Source organism: Pleurodeles waltl, chromosome 6, assembly GCF_031143425.1.
Source record: "Pleurodeles waltl isolate 20211129_DDA chromosome 6, aPleWal1.hap1.20221129, whole genome shotgun sequence".
NCBI lineage: Eukaryota > Metazoa > Chordata > Amphibia > Caudata > Salamandridae > Pleurodeles > Pleurodeles waltl.
In genome coordinates this window covers 205,613,593-205,627,930 of record NC_090445.1, presented here as the reverse complement: position 1 = coordinate 205,627,930, position 14,338 = coordinate 205,613,593, and the positions used below count along the sequence as shown (strand labels likewise).

Genomic DNA, 14,338 nt, shown 5'->3' with positions numbered 1-14,338 from the left:
CCATTAGTTTTATGTAACTTCAAAGGTTGTGAGACCTAGATCACTTTAAACTGAGTGCACTCTTCTGAAGGAACCTGGCTCGTGTTTAGAATGTGCCAAGAGAACTCACCGCAAGGAGGCATGGGGCTGATCATGAACTTGACTAACTTTAGAACTAGTTCTTCAGCTTTATCCTCTTAGTTAGTCAGAGATAAGAACACCACTAGGCCTAATGAAATTCAGAGATCACAAAGACAAGCACCACTTCCTGTGGGTAGATGTATTTATTTACCTTTTGAGACAATGAAATTCAGAGTTAGGCGAGAGAAGTAGGTGCGGAAAGAAAAGCAGATGGTCAAGGGAAGGACTGGCCTATGTGGCTCTCAGTTCCTCCCTTCCTTCCAGAAGGAAAGTAAGCGTCTTTGATGTCTATTAACATGGACTTTTGAGACCTTTTTAGTTAGTCTTCGTGAAACCTTTTAGCCAAGAGTACAGAACATGACCATAGACGCATTTGAGCCATTTTAGATCAAGTCTACAATACAGCTCAATGTTGCAAAAGGCCTCTTGTCAGCTTACACTGAGAACAAACATTGGGCACCCATTGCTTACCATTGGTTAGCTATATTGTCACTCTCATATGCTTGCTTCTTATTCAGTGGTTCGCCTTTTCCATCTGTTGTTTGCCCTGAAGAATAGTCTATTACTTGTACCCTTCCACTGATAATTATTAGGAGTATTTTTTCCTTTTTAAGCTCTCAATAAGAGTGCATGTATTTTCCAGCTATCTCCCTCAAGTGCTTCTCCCCCTTAGGCTCTGTGTTGCTCTCTCACCCTTGTGCTTTTCCCTTCACCCCATGTTGTCCTCTACCTCGTGTGCATCAACCCTTGCCCTCATTGTTGGTCCCCCCTAATGTGCTTCTTTTTCCTCTCTTTTCCCCACCCTCTACACTTAGCCGTTCCCGTTGCCTCCTCCTACAAGCCCCACTCTGGTACTTTTTTCTTATATTAATTTTACATTTTCTGCAGATCCAGGGAGCAGATTGCTTCCTGCCCTTACACTTTGCAAATAAAAGTGATTTGTGCTACTTTATTTCCTCCCAGATGGGGTAAATAAAAAATGGCACCTGTGTCATGTGTATCTGTTATGAAACATGCACACACAATGATGCAGCCACGTCTCCAAAATGATGCAGATGTGCCTCCAAAATGATGCAGGCACATCATTGTACCTCTTTTTTTTTTTGCTGATGCTATAAAGCATAAGCATTTTTCCCACGCTCTGCAGCATGAACAAAAGGCATTGTTACAGCCAACAGGTCTCTAATGTGAGCCCTTCTGGCTTTGCCAATGCTTTTTTCACTTTCTGTTCCTGTGACCCCCCTGAGTCAAGAGATCAACAGCACGAACCTGGATGCATTCAAAGTTCAACTTTCAATTAAGCAACACAACTTGGTAGCTGCTACGTGAACTAAAGAAATTAAAACTGTTCCTCTGGGAACTTTGAAATCCATGCGTTCTTGAATCTGGATGTTCTCAATGGCCTCTGCTTCACAGTTTTCCAGACTCAGAATTAGCCTCTCCTAATGGAATCCTACATGCCTCATTCAGTGCCTGAAGAAATATGACCACATCACCTAATCCGAAAGGAACTTTACTAGCTCCTCTTGCTGGTCTGCTTTACCTTTAAGACCATTTGTATCCTCTACAAAGCCCTCATGATCAGCGCCCCTGCCTCTCTGGCTGACAAGGTCAGCCTCTCCTGCGCTCTCGGTTCACCCTCAGCCAGGACACCATTAGTCTGGAGACAAAGAAATGTAAGAAAGAAAATAAATGGGCAACTTACCTTCTCCACCTTTTCAACGAGTATCTAGAATGACATCTTCATACGCATGATGACCACGCCATTCTTCCTCAATTTAGCAAAGGATTGAAGACACACTTCTTTAAATAATGCACCCTTATGACACAGTAAGTACTACAACTGTCTCAGGACCAAGCCCTGGCCTCCCATCATAGAGCATCTGATTGTATTGTGTGCCTTCGACAGGATAGAGTGCTCCACCGCCTTTCAGTCAGGTTTAGAGTGTGCAGATACCACATATATATACGGGGCTAGGATGGGTAGTGCAAGTGTGCAGAAGGGCAAGCCAGAGTTAGCAGCTATTAGACCTGGCTACTCCTAACTGAATGCTCATGGTAACAGTATGAAACTGGGTAGGGCGCTTGGAGTGGGGTGTTGTGTGCATAACATAATCCTTCTGTCCAGACAGACAGGGAATCCAATGGCAGGAGGGCCTGTTATTATGTGCCTGTTACATTTCTGACTCTTCTTTTTCTGCATAGATGGAGTATATGGATGCTGCCACCCCACTCACCAACCAGTACTACCTGGGGGCCCCTTGCGGTGATATGTATGGGGCCGAGCACGACTTAGGGCGCTTTCAACTGGAGGTAATGGCCTCCATCCGTGCAGAGACTCCAGTCAAGGGACTCTACCTGTCAGGTGAGGTGGAGGTGGGACACGATGCTTTGTCCTCTCTGTGTGTCCTGTTCTCATGAAATGGTTTGGAAGTGATTAGACCCATCACTGTACTCTGTATCTCTTCTTCCTGAGCCCCCACCCTGATATTTTCCTTCCTTTCCCATTCTTCCAGCGGTCCCATAGAGATCACCTTTGTATCTCTTTCATTAACTTTTCTTGTTTTCTCTACCATATCTCCCTCACTCTTGCAAAACCCTCTCAGCTCTTTCCTGGGAGGCCTTAGTACTCAGTACAATAACATACATTAATAGGTACCAATTGTGATACCTCAGACACGTACTGTCAATGTACATAAAGTTGATAATATAACAGTGTATAGAGCCTATGTCGATGCCTGTGCTGTTTTATTCAGTCTTTTTGGTGACATGCATAGACACATTTTCTGCTCACTCCTCTCTTTGGGGTAGGCCTGCTAGTATGAACTATAGTTTTCTTCTTCTTCAGCAATATAATTTGGTTTCACAAGTAAAGACTTACAGTCTCTGCTACATTTAGAGGTGGGGATACTGAAGGGTTTCTGCTCATGAAACCTCCACCACCTCTACGTCCACTGCATCCTGTCTGTCACAGAGGCAGACGCCCTGCCCTATTCCTTTTGTTCCAGGGTTCATGAAAATAAATTTAAAAAAGCCCTGACGCACAGAGAGATATCTTCCTGCATGCCAGGGACTTTTTTTGGTCTGCAAAGCGAAACCCATTATAGAGGTCACTATAGAACATTTAAAAATGTAAAGAATGCAAAGTCGCCACAAAACCATGTGACTTTCTCAGCATTCATATTTGCCAAACGTTGATCCAACGCATCTGCAGATACACTTTTCTGAAAAAGGGATTCCAAACAGGAATGTGGGCATACTTAAATATGGAGGGCCGTAGTCCACCAGGAGGCCGATCTCGAAATAAGTTTATTTTCCCCTGAGAATACGGGAAACAAATGTGCATATGTAAGTGGCAGTGTCTCCCTGTTTTGACCTTTCCAAGGCGAATTGTTTACAGATTATCTCCCCTATAACAGGTTTATTTTCAAACCTCTTGCGCCACCGGTGCGTCACTTTTTCCAATAGAAAAAGTGACGCACCGGCGGCGCAATGGGCTTGTATATAAGCGCCCAGGTGTTTGACTCAGGCTGTTGGGCAGTCCCTCCTCCTGCCACTCATTTTCTGCGATACCAATTTAACATTTTATGTGTTATCCTTCTATTGTATTAATGGTCCAAAGGCAATTATTTTTCAGTATTAAGGCACATATTTATACTTTTTTAGCGCCGCATTAGCGTCACTTTTTGACGCAAAAGCGGCGCAAACTCACAAAATACAATTTTATTTTGTAAGTTTGAGCTGCTTTTGCATAAGAAAATGACGCAAATGCGGCGCTAAAAAAGTATAAATATGGGCCTAATTTACTACAGCAGTGTTTACCAAACTAGATTCCCCATGTACATTTAAAGGATTCAGTAGTTTCACAGCAAGAACATGCGACCATCTCTACCAGCCCTGACCATCAACTCATATAAGCTGTGAATCCTCTCTAATCCCTCCTCCACACGTAACTGCAGTTACAGTACAGTTTTCAATGCCATTCAGCGACTACTCCAGAATCTAGTTTATGTTAATTGCTTTGATTCCAATCCGGGGCTTTTACATCCCTATATATTATTCATACCTAACTTATTTTCAACAAACAAGATATATTGGTTTGTAGAATATTGAGTTTTCCTTCATGCTAAGTAGAAAAAATATTCTCCAGTATTGTATCTTTCACAGATTCACATGATTGAATCTTCCCTGCCGTCATGGTGGGATTCCCACAGTAACTGTAATCTAAGCAGTATTAAAGCATCAGAATTAAAATATGTTAAAACGAATAGATATTGGTCCAATTGTCATTGTTTTCAGGCATCCAAACTCCAACCGATCAGAGCAGAGACCCTGAAGCACTCATCCGCTGCAGGGCCACCATACCTCAGATTTATTACTGCATATCGTGTGTTAGGGAGTCTCCCTGAGCTCTGCTCAGTCACTGTGTTGCTCAGTCACTGTGTTGCTCAGTTCACCTTTTGACCTGGCAGCTTTCCAGTTTTTCACCAGCCCTTCAGAGATCACCTGAGGTACACTTGGAAGTTCTTATTGTATTTTTTCTTCATCATGTCTGAGGGTTCCAAAAAAAGGCTCTTCAGGCCTTGCAGATCCTGTGGCAAGTCAAGGCTTTTCTCAGAAGATCCTCATAAGGAATGCCTTTACTGTTTATACCCTCAGCACAAACCTAATGAGTGCAAATATTACCATGCTTTTTCAGCAAAAACTCTTAAAGACTGTGAGAACAAACTGTTCTTCTGCTTGCAAAAGAAAAAGCAGCACTCTGAGTCTGATTCTGAGATGAGGGGTCATTCCTCCTCAAGAAAAACAAAAAGAGAAGTCTTCCTTCTCAGAGAATTCTGGCGCATAAAAGCAAAGTCTCACTCCAGGGAGACCAGTGAGGAGAGGTGTAAAGTGAATGTGCCGGCTGGTCCTTCTTTCTCTCAGGCACAGCAGTCTGCCACCATCTCTTCTGCGCCTTCTATGCCTTTTAAACAGCCATCTTCATTAAAGAAATCTCGCCCATCGATGGCCCCGTCGACGAAGGTTACAGCACCGATGACAGTGGCAACAACGATGTCATCTTCTATACGAGTGATGATGTCAACGTTGTTCACTGCATCGACAGCAATGACAAACACAACTTCCGCGTTGTTGATGAAGACAGTGATAACATCCTCCTCCTTGTCGACAAGACCATCTACAATGGAACAAATCTCCTCGCCATCTGCGATGCCTGCACCACAAAACCTACCATCAACTAAGGTTTCTTCTGGGGTCCCATCATCGACGTCATCGTCGATGACCCTGCCAACGAGTACAAAAGACATTATATTGATTTCTTCAAAGGGACTATCCTCCTTACCACGGAACTTGTCTCATATAACTCTTTTGACACCTGTACATTTACTGTAGATGCAGGAGTCAGGAGATGAGGGTCTCTTTGGCCCTGCTTGCAGTCTCTCCAAACTCAATGTGAAATGCCAAGAGTCAGAGGATGAGGGCCCAGACCATGAACAGTCCACCTATCCGGGGGGTGACTTCTCTTTTAAAGACAGGGAAGGCTGTCAGCATCAGGTATATGACTCTTTTCAATAAACATTACCCGTATGAGGAGTCAGAGGATGATCATAATCAGGTACAGGACTCTCCTGTTATGCTTCCAGTATCATTAATCTCTGACCTATGCTTAGTGATTAAGGATTATTATAGGCTTTTTCCTTAAGCTAATACATCAGATGCGCAAACGTCAACAACACAACCTGTTCAAGTGCCTTCGTCAACCCCTAGAGGTTTGTCTCTCTTACCACCCAGAGAGAAGTCTGTGCATCCTATTACTATTCTGGATACTCATGCTGACAGCGATGGTGATCAGCCACCTGAAGAGGGTGAAATCCATTCACATGCTTGGGATCTACCTAAATGGGATGGTTCTGTAACACTATTACCGGACTCTCCTATTCCTCTTCCAGCGGACTCCCCTCTAGCAGAAATAGGGGTTTCCATGATATTTCAGAGAGGGCATGCAAACGCTTAAATCTTCTGCTACTAGTGAAGTAAACTGAATGCTTCCTTTATGACTTTAAGCCTGATGCTTAAAGCTCTATGAGGGCCATTCCCATTGTAGACTTCAGTGGGCAGGAAGGATTGAAAGTTATGAAGACTCCAGCTTTTATCCCAGCAGCTGTCCCCAAGCTGGATAAAAAATATAAGGCTCCTGATTCCACTCAACATGCCTTATTGGTCGCCCAAAGCCAGGCTCGGTTATTATGCAGGCTGCGCAGTGACAAGCAAAAAAAACATCTTCACCTTGCTCTGCTCCTTCGTACAAGGAAGGTCGCAGACTGGTCAATATAAACAAAAGATTTTCGGCCTTGGCAGCGATTTCTGTCAGGATCCCCAATGCTCTGACCATCCTCGGTAGATATGACCGCCAGATGTGGTCTGATTTATTATCATTCTTAGACTATCTGCCACAGGACAATAAGAAGGAGGCTCAAGACATTCTAAAGGAGGGTGAAAAAGTCTTGTTGGAGATTATAGATGTCGCCATGGACATCTCTAACACAGCTTTCAGGCAGATGGCAGGTGCAGCAGTCTTTCGTCACCAAGGATGGCTAAAAGCACCATATTTCTGTCCTGAGATTCAGTCCAAGATACTAGATATGCCCTTCGACTGAGAGAACTTGTTTAGTGAACACGTAGATGAAACCTTACAGTCCATCAAGGTGGAGGCGGCAAGTTCTCTAGACACTCTGCAACAACGAAGGTTTCAGCCATTTCGTGGCAGAGGTGGAGGCCAGTTTTCGACCAAGGAATCTATGCCTTCAATGAGGTATCAACCTTATCCACAGCAGGGATTTTGGGCTTTTTACTCATCACAGTACCCCTTCAGATCATCAGCAGCATCTTACGCCAGACAACCAGTGATTAGACATCCCATGGCAGGAGGAAAGGTCCAGGATGGTTCCAGGAGGCAATTAAGTGATGCGGGCCCCTGGCACCTAAGTCCCTCTTTAATTCAGCTACCCTTTGTCCAAATTCTTTGATCAGTGGAATATAATCTCCTCCAACAAATGGGTGTTAGACGTAGTCCAGTATGGTCACACCATGGAATTTGTGGAAAAGCCCCCCAATATTCCTCTGCTCAGATCCTCCCATCGATATCTCACCATTCTGAAGGAGGAGATTTGTACACTTTTAACCAAAAATGTGGTATAAAAGGTTCTGCCAAACAAACACATCAAGGGATTTTATTCCAATTTCTTCCTCATCAAAAAGAAGTCCGCGAAATGGAGGCAGGTCATGGATCATTGGCTCTTGAACTAATTCATCAAGAAGCAGTCTTTCCGGATGTTATTTCTGCAAGAGATCCACAGATGATGGAAACTGGGGTCTAAATGACTTCCCTGGATCTGTTGGATACAGGGTGCCACTACCAATTCAAAGTGGTCCCCTTTGGCCTGAAATCGGCTCCCTGGGTTTTTACGAAGTGCATGGAGCCAATGGCAGCCTGTCTCAGACATTCAGGTCACCAGATATTTCTGTATCCGGACAACTGGTTAATAAAAGGCCCCACACTTCTGAAGGCAAAGCAGTCAACTCAAGCTTGCCATCGGCTCTTTCAGTCTCTGGGTCTCAAGCTCACCGAACAAAAATCCTATCTCATCCCATTCAGATCGCCAGTGTTCTTACGAGCAGTGCTAAACACAACAGTTTCCAAAGCATTTCCTACTCAAGAACAAATTCTACATCTCAAAGCGATATCGGAGACGCTCTCAAGAGGAAAGTGCACTTCTGTCAGGAAGTACAAGTCTGTGTTGGGGATGATGTCCTTGTGCTTCTCATTAATCCCGAACTGTTGTCTCCACATGTGCCCTCTGCAGGAGCAGGTAGACACTCAGTGAATCCAGGGGCAGGGATCGTTCGAGGACACTATTGTCATCACACCAAAGATGGAGGCTGCAATGTTCAGGTGGACACACACGGAAAATCTTTCACAGGTTCTCTCGTTCCTTCCTCTTACACCACAAGTGATAATAACATCAGGTACCACCTTGATTGATGGGGGAGCTCATTTACAGGACCTAGAGGTGCATGGAAAGTAGTCACTCAGGAAGCTCACTTGCACATAAACCTTCAACAGCTGAAAGCAGTGTTTCTGGGCCTTTAAGCTTTTCTTCCCAGAATTCGTAACTCTGCAGTTCTAGTGAGAACAGACAGCACTACTACAATGTTTTATCTCACAAGCAAAGGGGCACTAAGTCTCAAGCAATCTCGACACAGGCTCATTTGATTTGGAATTGGTTGTTGGACAACATCTCTCTCAAGATAGAGCATGTTTCCGACGTACAGAACGATTGGGTAGACTCACTCAGCAGAACAGACAAAGAATGCCAAGAGTGGGAAATAAATCATCAAGAGTTGCGTCAAATTTTTTAATGGTGTGGTTTTCGGAACCTGGATCTGTTAGCCACTCATCGCAACAAGAGGTGCAAACTATATGGCAACAGATATCCTCAGCCAGATAAGTGGGAAAACGCTTTCCACTTTGCATGGACAGGCATGTTTGCCTATGCATTCCCTCAGTTTCCACTTATTCCCAGGGTCATTCACAAGATGAAGAGCGAGCTGTGCCGTTTAATTCTCGTAGCCCATGTGGCCAAGGCAATATTGGTTCACAGAGCTACTTCGCCTATGTGCCGAATCTGTTATCAATGAAGGAAAGCCATGTGCTACATCCTCAAATTTGCGCTCTCAATTTGTCGGCCTGGCTCCTCATGACATTGAATTTCATCCCTTAGATTTCTCTGAGGAATGCTCGCCCATTTTGCTACAGGCAAGAGCTGCGTCAACAAACAAATGCTACTCGGCACAGTGGAAAAGATTTTGTTCATGGTGTTCTTCTCATCCTTACCATCCCATCTTCTCCACACAGCAGCTCTTGCTGTATCTATTGCAGCTGGCCAAATCAGGTCTATCTCATTCCTCTATTGCTCCATTCCTCCATTGAAGTCCACCTTGCAGCCATTTCCAGATTCAGGAGATGTTCTGGAAAGGTATCACTATGGTCCGACCGCCTTATCAAAGAGTTCACGAAGGGACTTTTTCGGGCCTACCCTCCGATTAGGCCTCTGTCAGTGCAGCGGCAGCTTCGGTACTGCTGGCTAGTCTGATTCAAGCATGTGAATTTATGAAAGATACAATACTGGAGAAAAAGGGAGTTACCCGTACACTGTGGTTCTCCATTATTGTTATCTGTCATAGATTCACATGCAACCCTCCCTCCTCCCCATTATGGCTCACCATATTTTATACCTCTTCTTTTATGATTTTTACACTTGCACGAAATCTGAGGTATGGTGGCCCTGCAGGGGATGAGTGCTTCAGGGTCTCTGCTCTGATGTGTTGAAGTTTGGATACTTTAAAACAATGTCATTTGGTTACCAATGTCTATTGTTTTCTATGAGATTATAATTTTATTGCTTGAATACTTCTTATATTACTATTATTATTGACTCCCACCATGACGACAGGGAAGATTCAAGAATGTGAATCTACGAAAGATAACCACGGTGTACAGATAAGTAACTTGTTTTTTCTATGTCAGGACTGAAGACACGGGTTATTTTTCGTTCATACCTTACTCATCACAATTATGTACATTCCATTAATTCGTTTAAAATGTTTTTTTAACATAGACTCCCCTGACCAATCAGCTGCTTTTAATATACTCTCTAGGCTAAATCTAGCTAAAAATGAATCTTCCATGATACTGCTTCTGGTAAATGAGCATCAAAATGATACGTATCAACATCCGCCTGCTGCATTACCCATCTCATCCAATGTGTAAGAGTGAAAGAAGATGCTGTGGGCAAAAGGCTCTTCGACACAATCAACAACTGTTGACTAGTTTAGGACCACAGTTCTTGTACAGTTTGACACAACATGCGATGCACAATATGTGTTTATCTTCACACGCAATGCACAACATGTGTTTATCTTCAAATCTAGGATACACTATGGTGCTGGTATGGAGTTTGGCACTCCTTGTGACATCAGATATCACACCTCCTTTAGGACAAACCTTTCCATTCAAGCGGAGAACTGTGATGCTGAGATCCTGTTGGATGAAATCACATATAACAAATTAAGCTGACAATAAACTGACAAATTCTCATTTTGTTTTACTCCAGAAACAATTTTAAATCCTGGTAACATCCCGCATACTGGTGTATTTTTCCTTCAGCAGGTTCTTCACCTGTGGATCCTAAAATAATTTGGGGACTAAGGGAAGATCACCAGGCAGCACCTCTTTGCATGACATGCCAACATAGCTGACAGCATAGTTTTCACGGTTCTGTGTCATTCACCTGCCTCTACCTTCTCTACAAGGTACTCCGTACCGATACAAGGGATGTTAAAAGATTATAACCCTGTCCCATGATAGATTATCACAATAATACTGATTAATAACTTTAAACTATCCATTGAATCCTGGAGTCTTGAATGAGCTTGTCAGTGACTCCAAAAGGTCCTGGAAAAGATCAATATCCCCTACCATTAGTGGACTGGCTGGTCTGTTGGAGAGGAACATGACAAAGATGGAAATGGCTCTGAGTCTGTTGGTCAGTAGAAGACCCTAATCACTCATCCCGAAATCTTACAAGCAGACAACCTCGGCAAGTCCACTCTCCCCATCAGATGTGACTGCTCTGTTGAATCCTTGAACATCAGATTGTGAAGAAGTTCAATTTATAAGTCTCAGGAAAGTTCCAGTAGAAATGGGAACGAAGGTTGTGCTATCTATGACGTAACTACTGGAACCATCCTTGTGTTTTCAGCTATTTTCTAGCAATTTGAAAATTCAATTAATGGACGTGAATGAGTTATTTATCACCTTCGACCAATCTTGAATTATAGCAATCTGAATTTTTCTTCATGGGCTTCTCTGATTTTTTACCTTTTATATACTTTGGCCCATATTTATACTTTTTTAGCGCCGCATTTGCGCCGCTTTTTGACGCAAAAACGGCACAAACTTACAAAATACAATTGTATTTTGCAAGTTTGTGCTGCTTTTGCGTCAATAAATGACGCAAATGCGGCGCTAAAAAAAGTATAAATATGGGCCTTTATTTTTGCTTATGACTGGAACTGGACTTCAGAGCCACAGCCTGTGTAATCTGTTAGAAACCAGTCATATATAACTGGTTACTACTAAATGGAAAATATAACTTTTCAGTAAAGCCATGGTAAATAGGCACAGGAAACGTACTAGTGGCATGAAAGCTAAATGCCATATACGGGATACAGTTTGTCCCTTTAGCCCATACATGTATGATTGCTGTATATGGCTCCAGGTTACACTATTGTGCTGTGGTTGGCTACATTATAACGAGGCAGTGATCCAAGGAAATTTGCTTTTGCTATGAAAGAATCTATGAAGGAACCCTTTGTTTATATATTAGTTAAGTCACACCCAAGTGTGCCTTGTAAGTCCACAAAGTTGGGTACCTAATGCATAAAAGTCAAACATACAAAATACCAGCAGCAATTTCTGGAGGTGGGCGGAGAGGCTATGCCCGTGCAGTTAAACATGACGGATGGTAATTGCAAAAAGCAATTATCATCCGACCTTTTCAAAGTATGCTAAAAGCATTCATTTCTGTGACCTGCCTGGTCCCTGTTCTGCAAAACGGACACCGGGCAGTCAGGCAGTTTTAGTTAGACACCTGTGCTAGTGCACAGGTGCCAGTTGGTAGCGGGGAAAGTTAAGAAAGCAAAAGGACTGAGAAGCTTCCAGCCTGATTCTGCTATAATTGGGGTCCCCCGGTACTGTCCACAAATGACGCTTAAAATGGTCACATTCTGAAGCAGCCCCACGCCTCTAAATAATCAGCCCCGTACCCAAAGTGCTGCTTGGCTATCACCAGCTACTTTTTACCACCCCCCCCCCTTCAAGTCGTCACAGGGTGATGGCTTGAAAAGGGGGGGTTACAGCATTAGCATGATGGCCTGACGTAGATCGTCATGTGCTCTAAACAGTTATACTGCGCCCCCTGTATTCTGTCTAGAGCAGTGATACTCAAAGTATGGCCCGGGGGCCGCATGCGGCCCTCCTGACATTTACATGCGGCCCCAAGGTCAACAGCAGCACTGTGCTGCTGTTTTTTTCGACTTGGCACCAGCACTAAAAAATGTTAAATAAACTATCAAGTATTTAATTGGAAGCTAATGGAAAAGGGAGTAACTAGGGTGTCCTGGAACTCAACTTTAGTTCTGACATCAATGCGGCCCTCGGTCACCTCACAGACCAAACAGTGCGGCCCCTGGGAAAATGTTGTGATTACCCATGGTCTAGAGCCTTCTGACAGAGGCATTTTTAGGAGCTGCAGCAGGGCCTCACCGGAAGGGCGTGATCTGCCACTGGAACACCGGATGTACTACGAGAGTACTTGGGTGAGTGGTGTTATCTCTCCTTTACTTTCAGGTTTGCTTTCCCTCCCTTTAACTCCTTCCAGACTTCCTTTTCCTACTGTCCCTGGCCTGTTGCTCACTCCTTTCCCACTATTTTCTCTCCTGTGTCCTTCGTTATTTCCAATAGGTTCAATTAAATTCTTCACTTTTAAAGTTTCATTCAGTGAGTTTCCTATACAAGTTCTCCTGTCAGGGTGCTGCTGCCTGAAAAAATGCATATGTGCACTATGAGTTAATGTGAAATTGTTAAGGGTAATCTGTAAATGTAAAGGATGAATGGGAGTGTACTGGCTTTAATTGATGGAATCACTTGACGCTTTGTTTTGACAAAGATTTATTGTTTTTCAGTGGTAGTGCAAAGAGTTAACTGAGCTGTGAAGTGTGTGCAAAACCACAATTGTGATTGTATTTATTTATATAGCGCTTAAACCCCCTGATGAGGTGTTGAAGGGACAGTAAACTACATTAAGTATAGTCTTGCTATTACTAAAACCTTTATTTTGGAAGCACCATTTTCTCTTAAAACCTTTTGCGCATTTTGTTGCAGTCTGTCTTATACTGTGTGTAATGCCATATTCACAGTGCTTTCTGTCACAGGCGGTGGCCTCGTAGCATTAAAAATATACGTCACTATTTTTCACTGTTCCAACCAAAATGTAATTCTGTAGCGGTCTCGTTACACGCAGACCTCTGCAGTGTATTAATTAGTAGACTTTTATGAAGTATTATAGATCATAGTGCCTTCTTTGTTTAAGTTGTGCGTTATTTTATATGTAGATAGCTGACTGTGAAACGTACGGAATATTTTGTGTTTTTTTTTTTTTTAAGCAACACCTTTTGTACAACAGATATTCTGAACTCACATATTTAAAAGTGCTTCATACATGATAATGAAGAAAATGGAGTTTTGATGAAATAAAATATTTGCCTAAGATCACACAGTTTAAGTAGGGTAGCCATGATTTATCAATATTTTCTGGTTTCACTTTGAACCAATCAGCCACTAAATGGGTATCTGTTTGTCTTTCATTATGCTTAGGCTTTGTTTTTAACCTCTTTGTGCAGTTTTTATATATACTTTTTTATCTTGCACAAACTCGACCCAAAGTAATTTAAGCACTTTCATGAGCATCAATTACATTAAACATTGTCACATTCACTTTTGTATTGGCACATGTGAGATTAGGTGATTTGCCCAGATTTACAGTGTATTCATGCTGAGAATTTAACTTGGTTCCTCAGTTCCTAATTCAGCAGCTCTGACTGTAAAACCACATCCTGGGTAGAGGGAGAGTGGCAGGATTAAGCCAACATAAGAACTCTGTTTTTTGTCCATTTACCCCAGAAATATTGTTGAATATTGCCCCGAAACTCACCAATTTTCAAAACGTTTCTCAGAGGAGACCCTCCTCTCCCCCCCCCCCAATAAACATTGACCTTGCTCATGCAACAATTTATTCACTGGTTTTACGCCGCCCCACTTTCAAATTTCACCAGCCTCCACTGCAAATTAGTAAGAAAAACTACGTCCTTATGTGAACCGTTGCCAAAACCTGGCTTTCACTATACAAGCCAAAAAACATTTTCCATGTGTAGGACTAATTGTGAATATTTTTTTTCATAATTCAGACTTGAAAATGATAAAGAAATAATTTTGTTTGTTACCAAAAATCAAATTAAATTGTACAAGTATATTTTTCATAACTGTAGTGGAAAAGCTTTTTTTGTTTTTTTTAAAGTGTAATTTGTGCTAACTGGA

At 42.7% G+C, this 14,338-nt stretch overlaps 1 protein-coding gene across 1 annotated transcript in view; it reads left to right on the top strand.

Moving 5' to 3' along the window:
- The window catches only part of LOC138299535 (all-trans-retinol 13,14-reductase-like), a 152,163-nt gene that overhangs the window by 124,620 nt on the left and 13,205 nt on the right, over nt 1–14,338 (top strand). Inside the window, exon 10 of the mRNA XM_069237831.1 lies at nt 2,326–2,485. Within this exon, the coding sequence (XP_069093932.1) occupies nt 2,326–2,485 (160 nt within the window). The remainder of the gene's footprint in view (nt 1–2,325; nt 2,486–14,338) is intronic.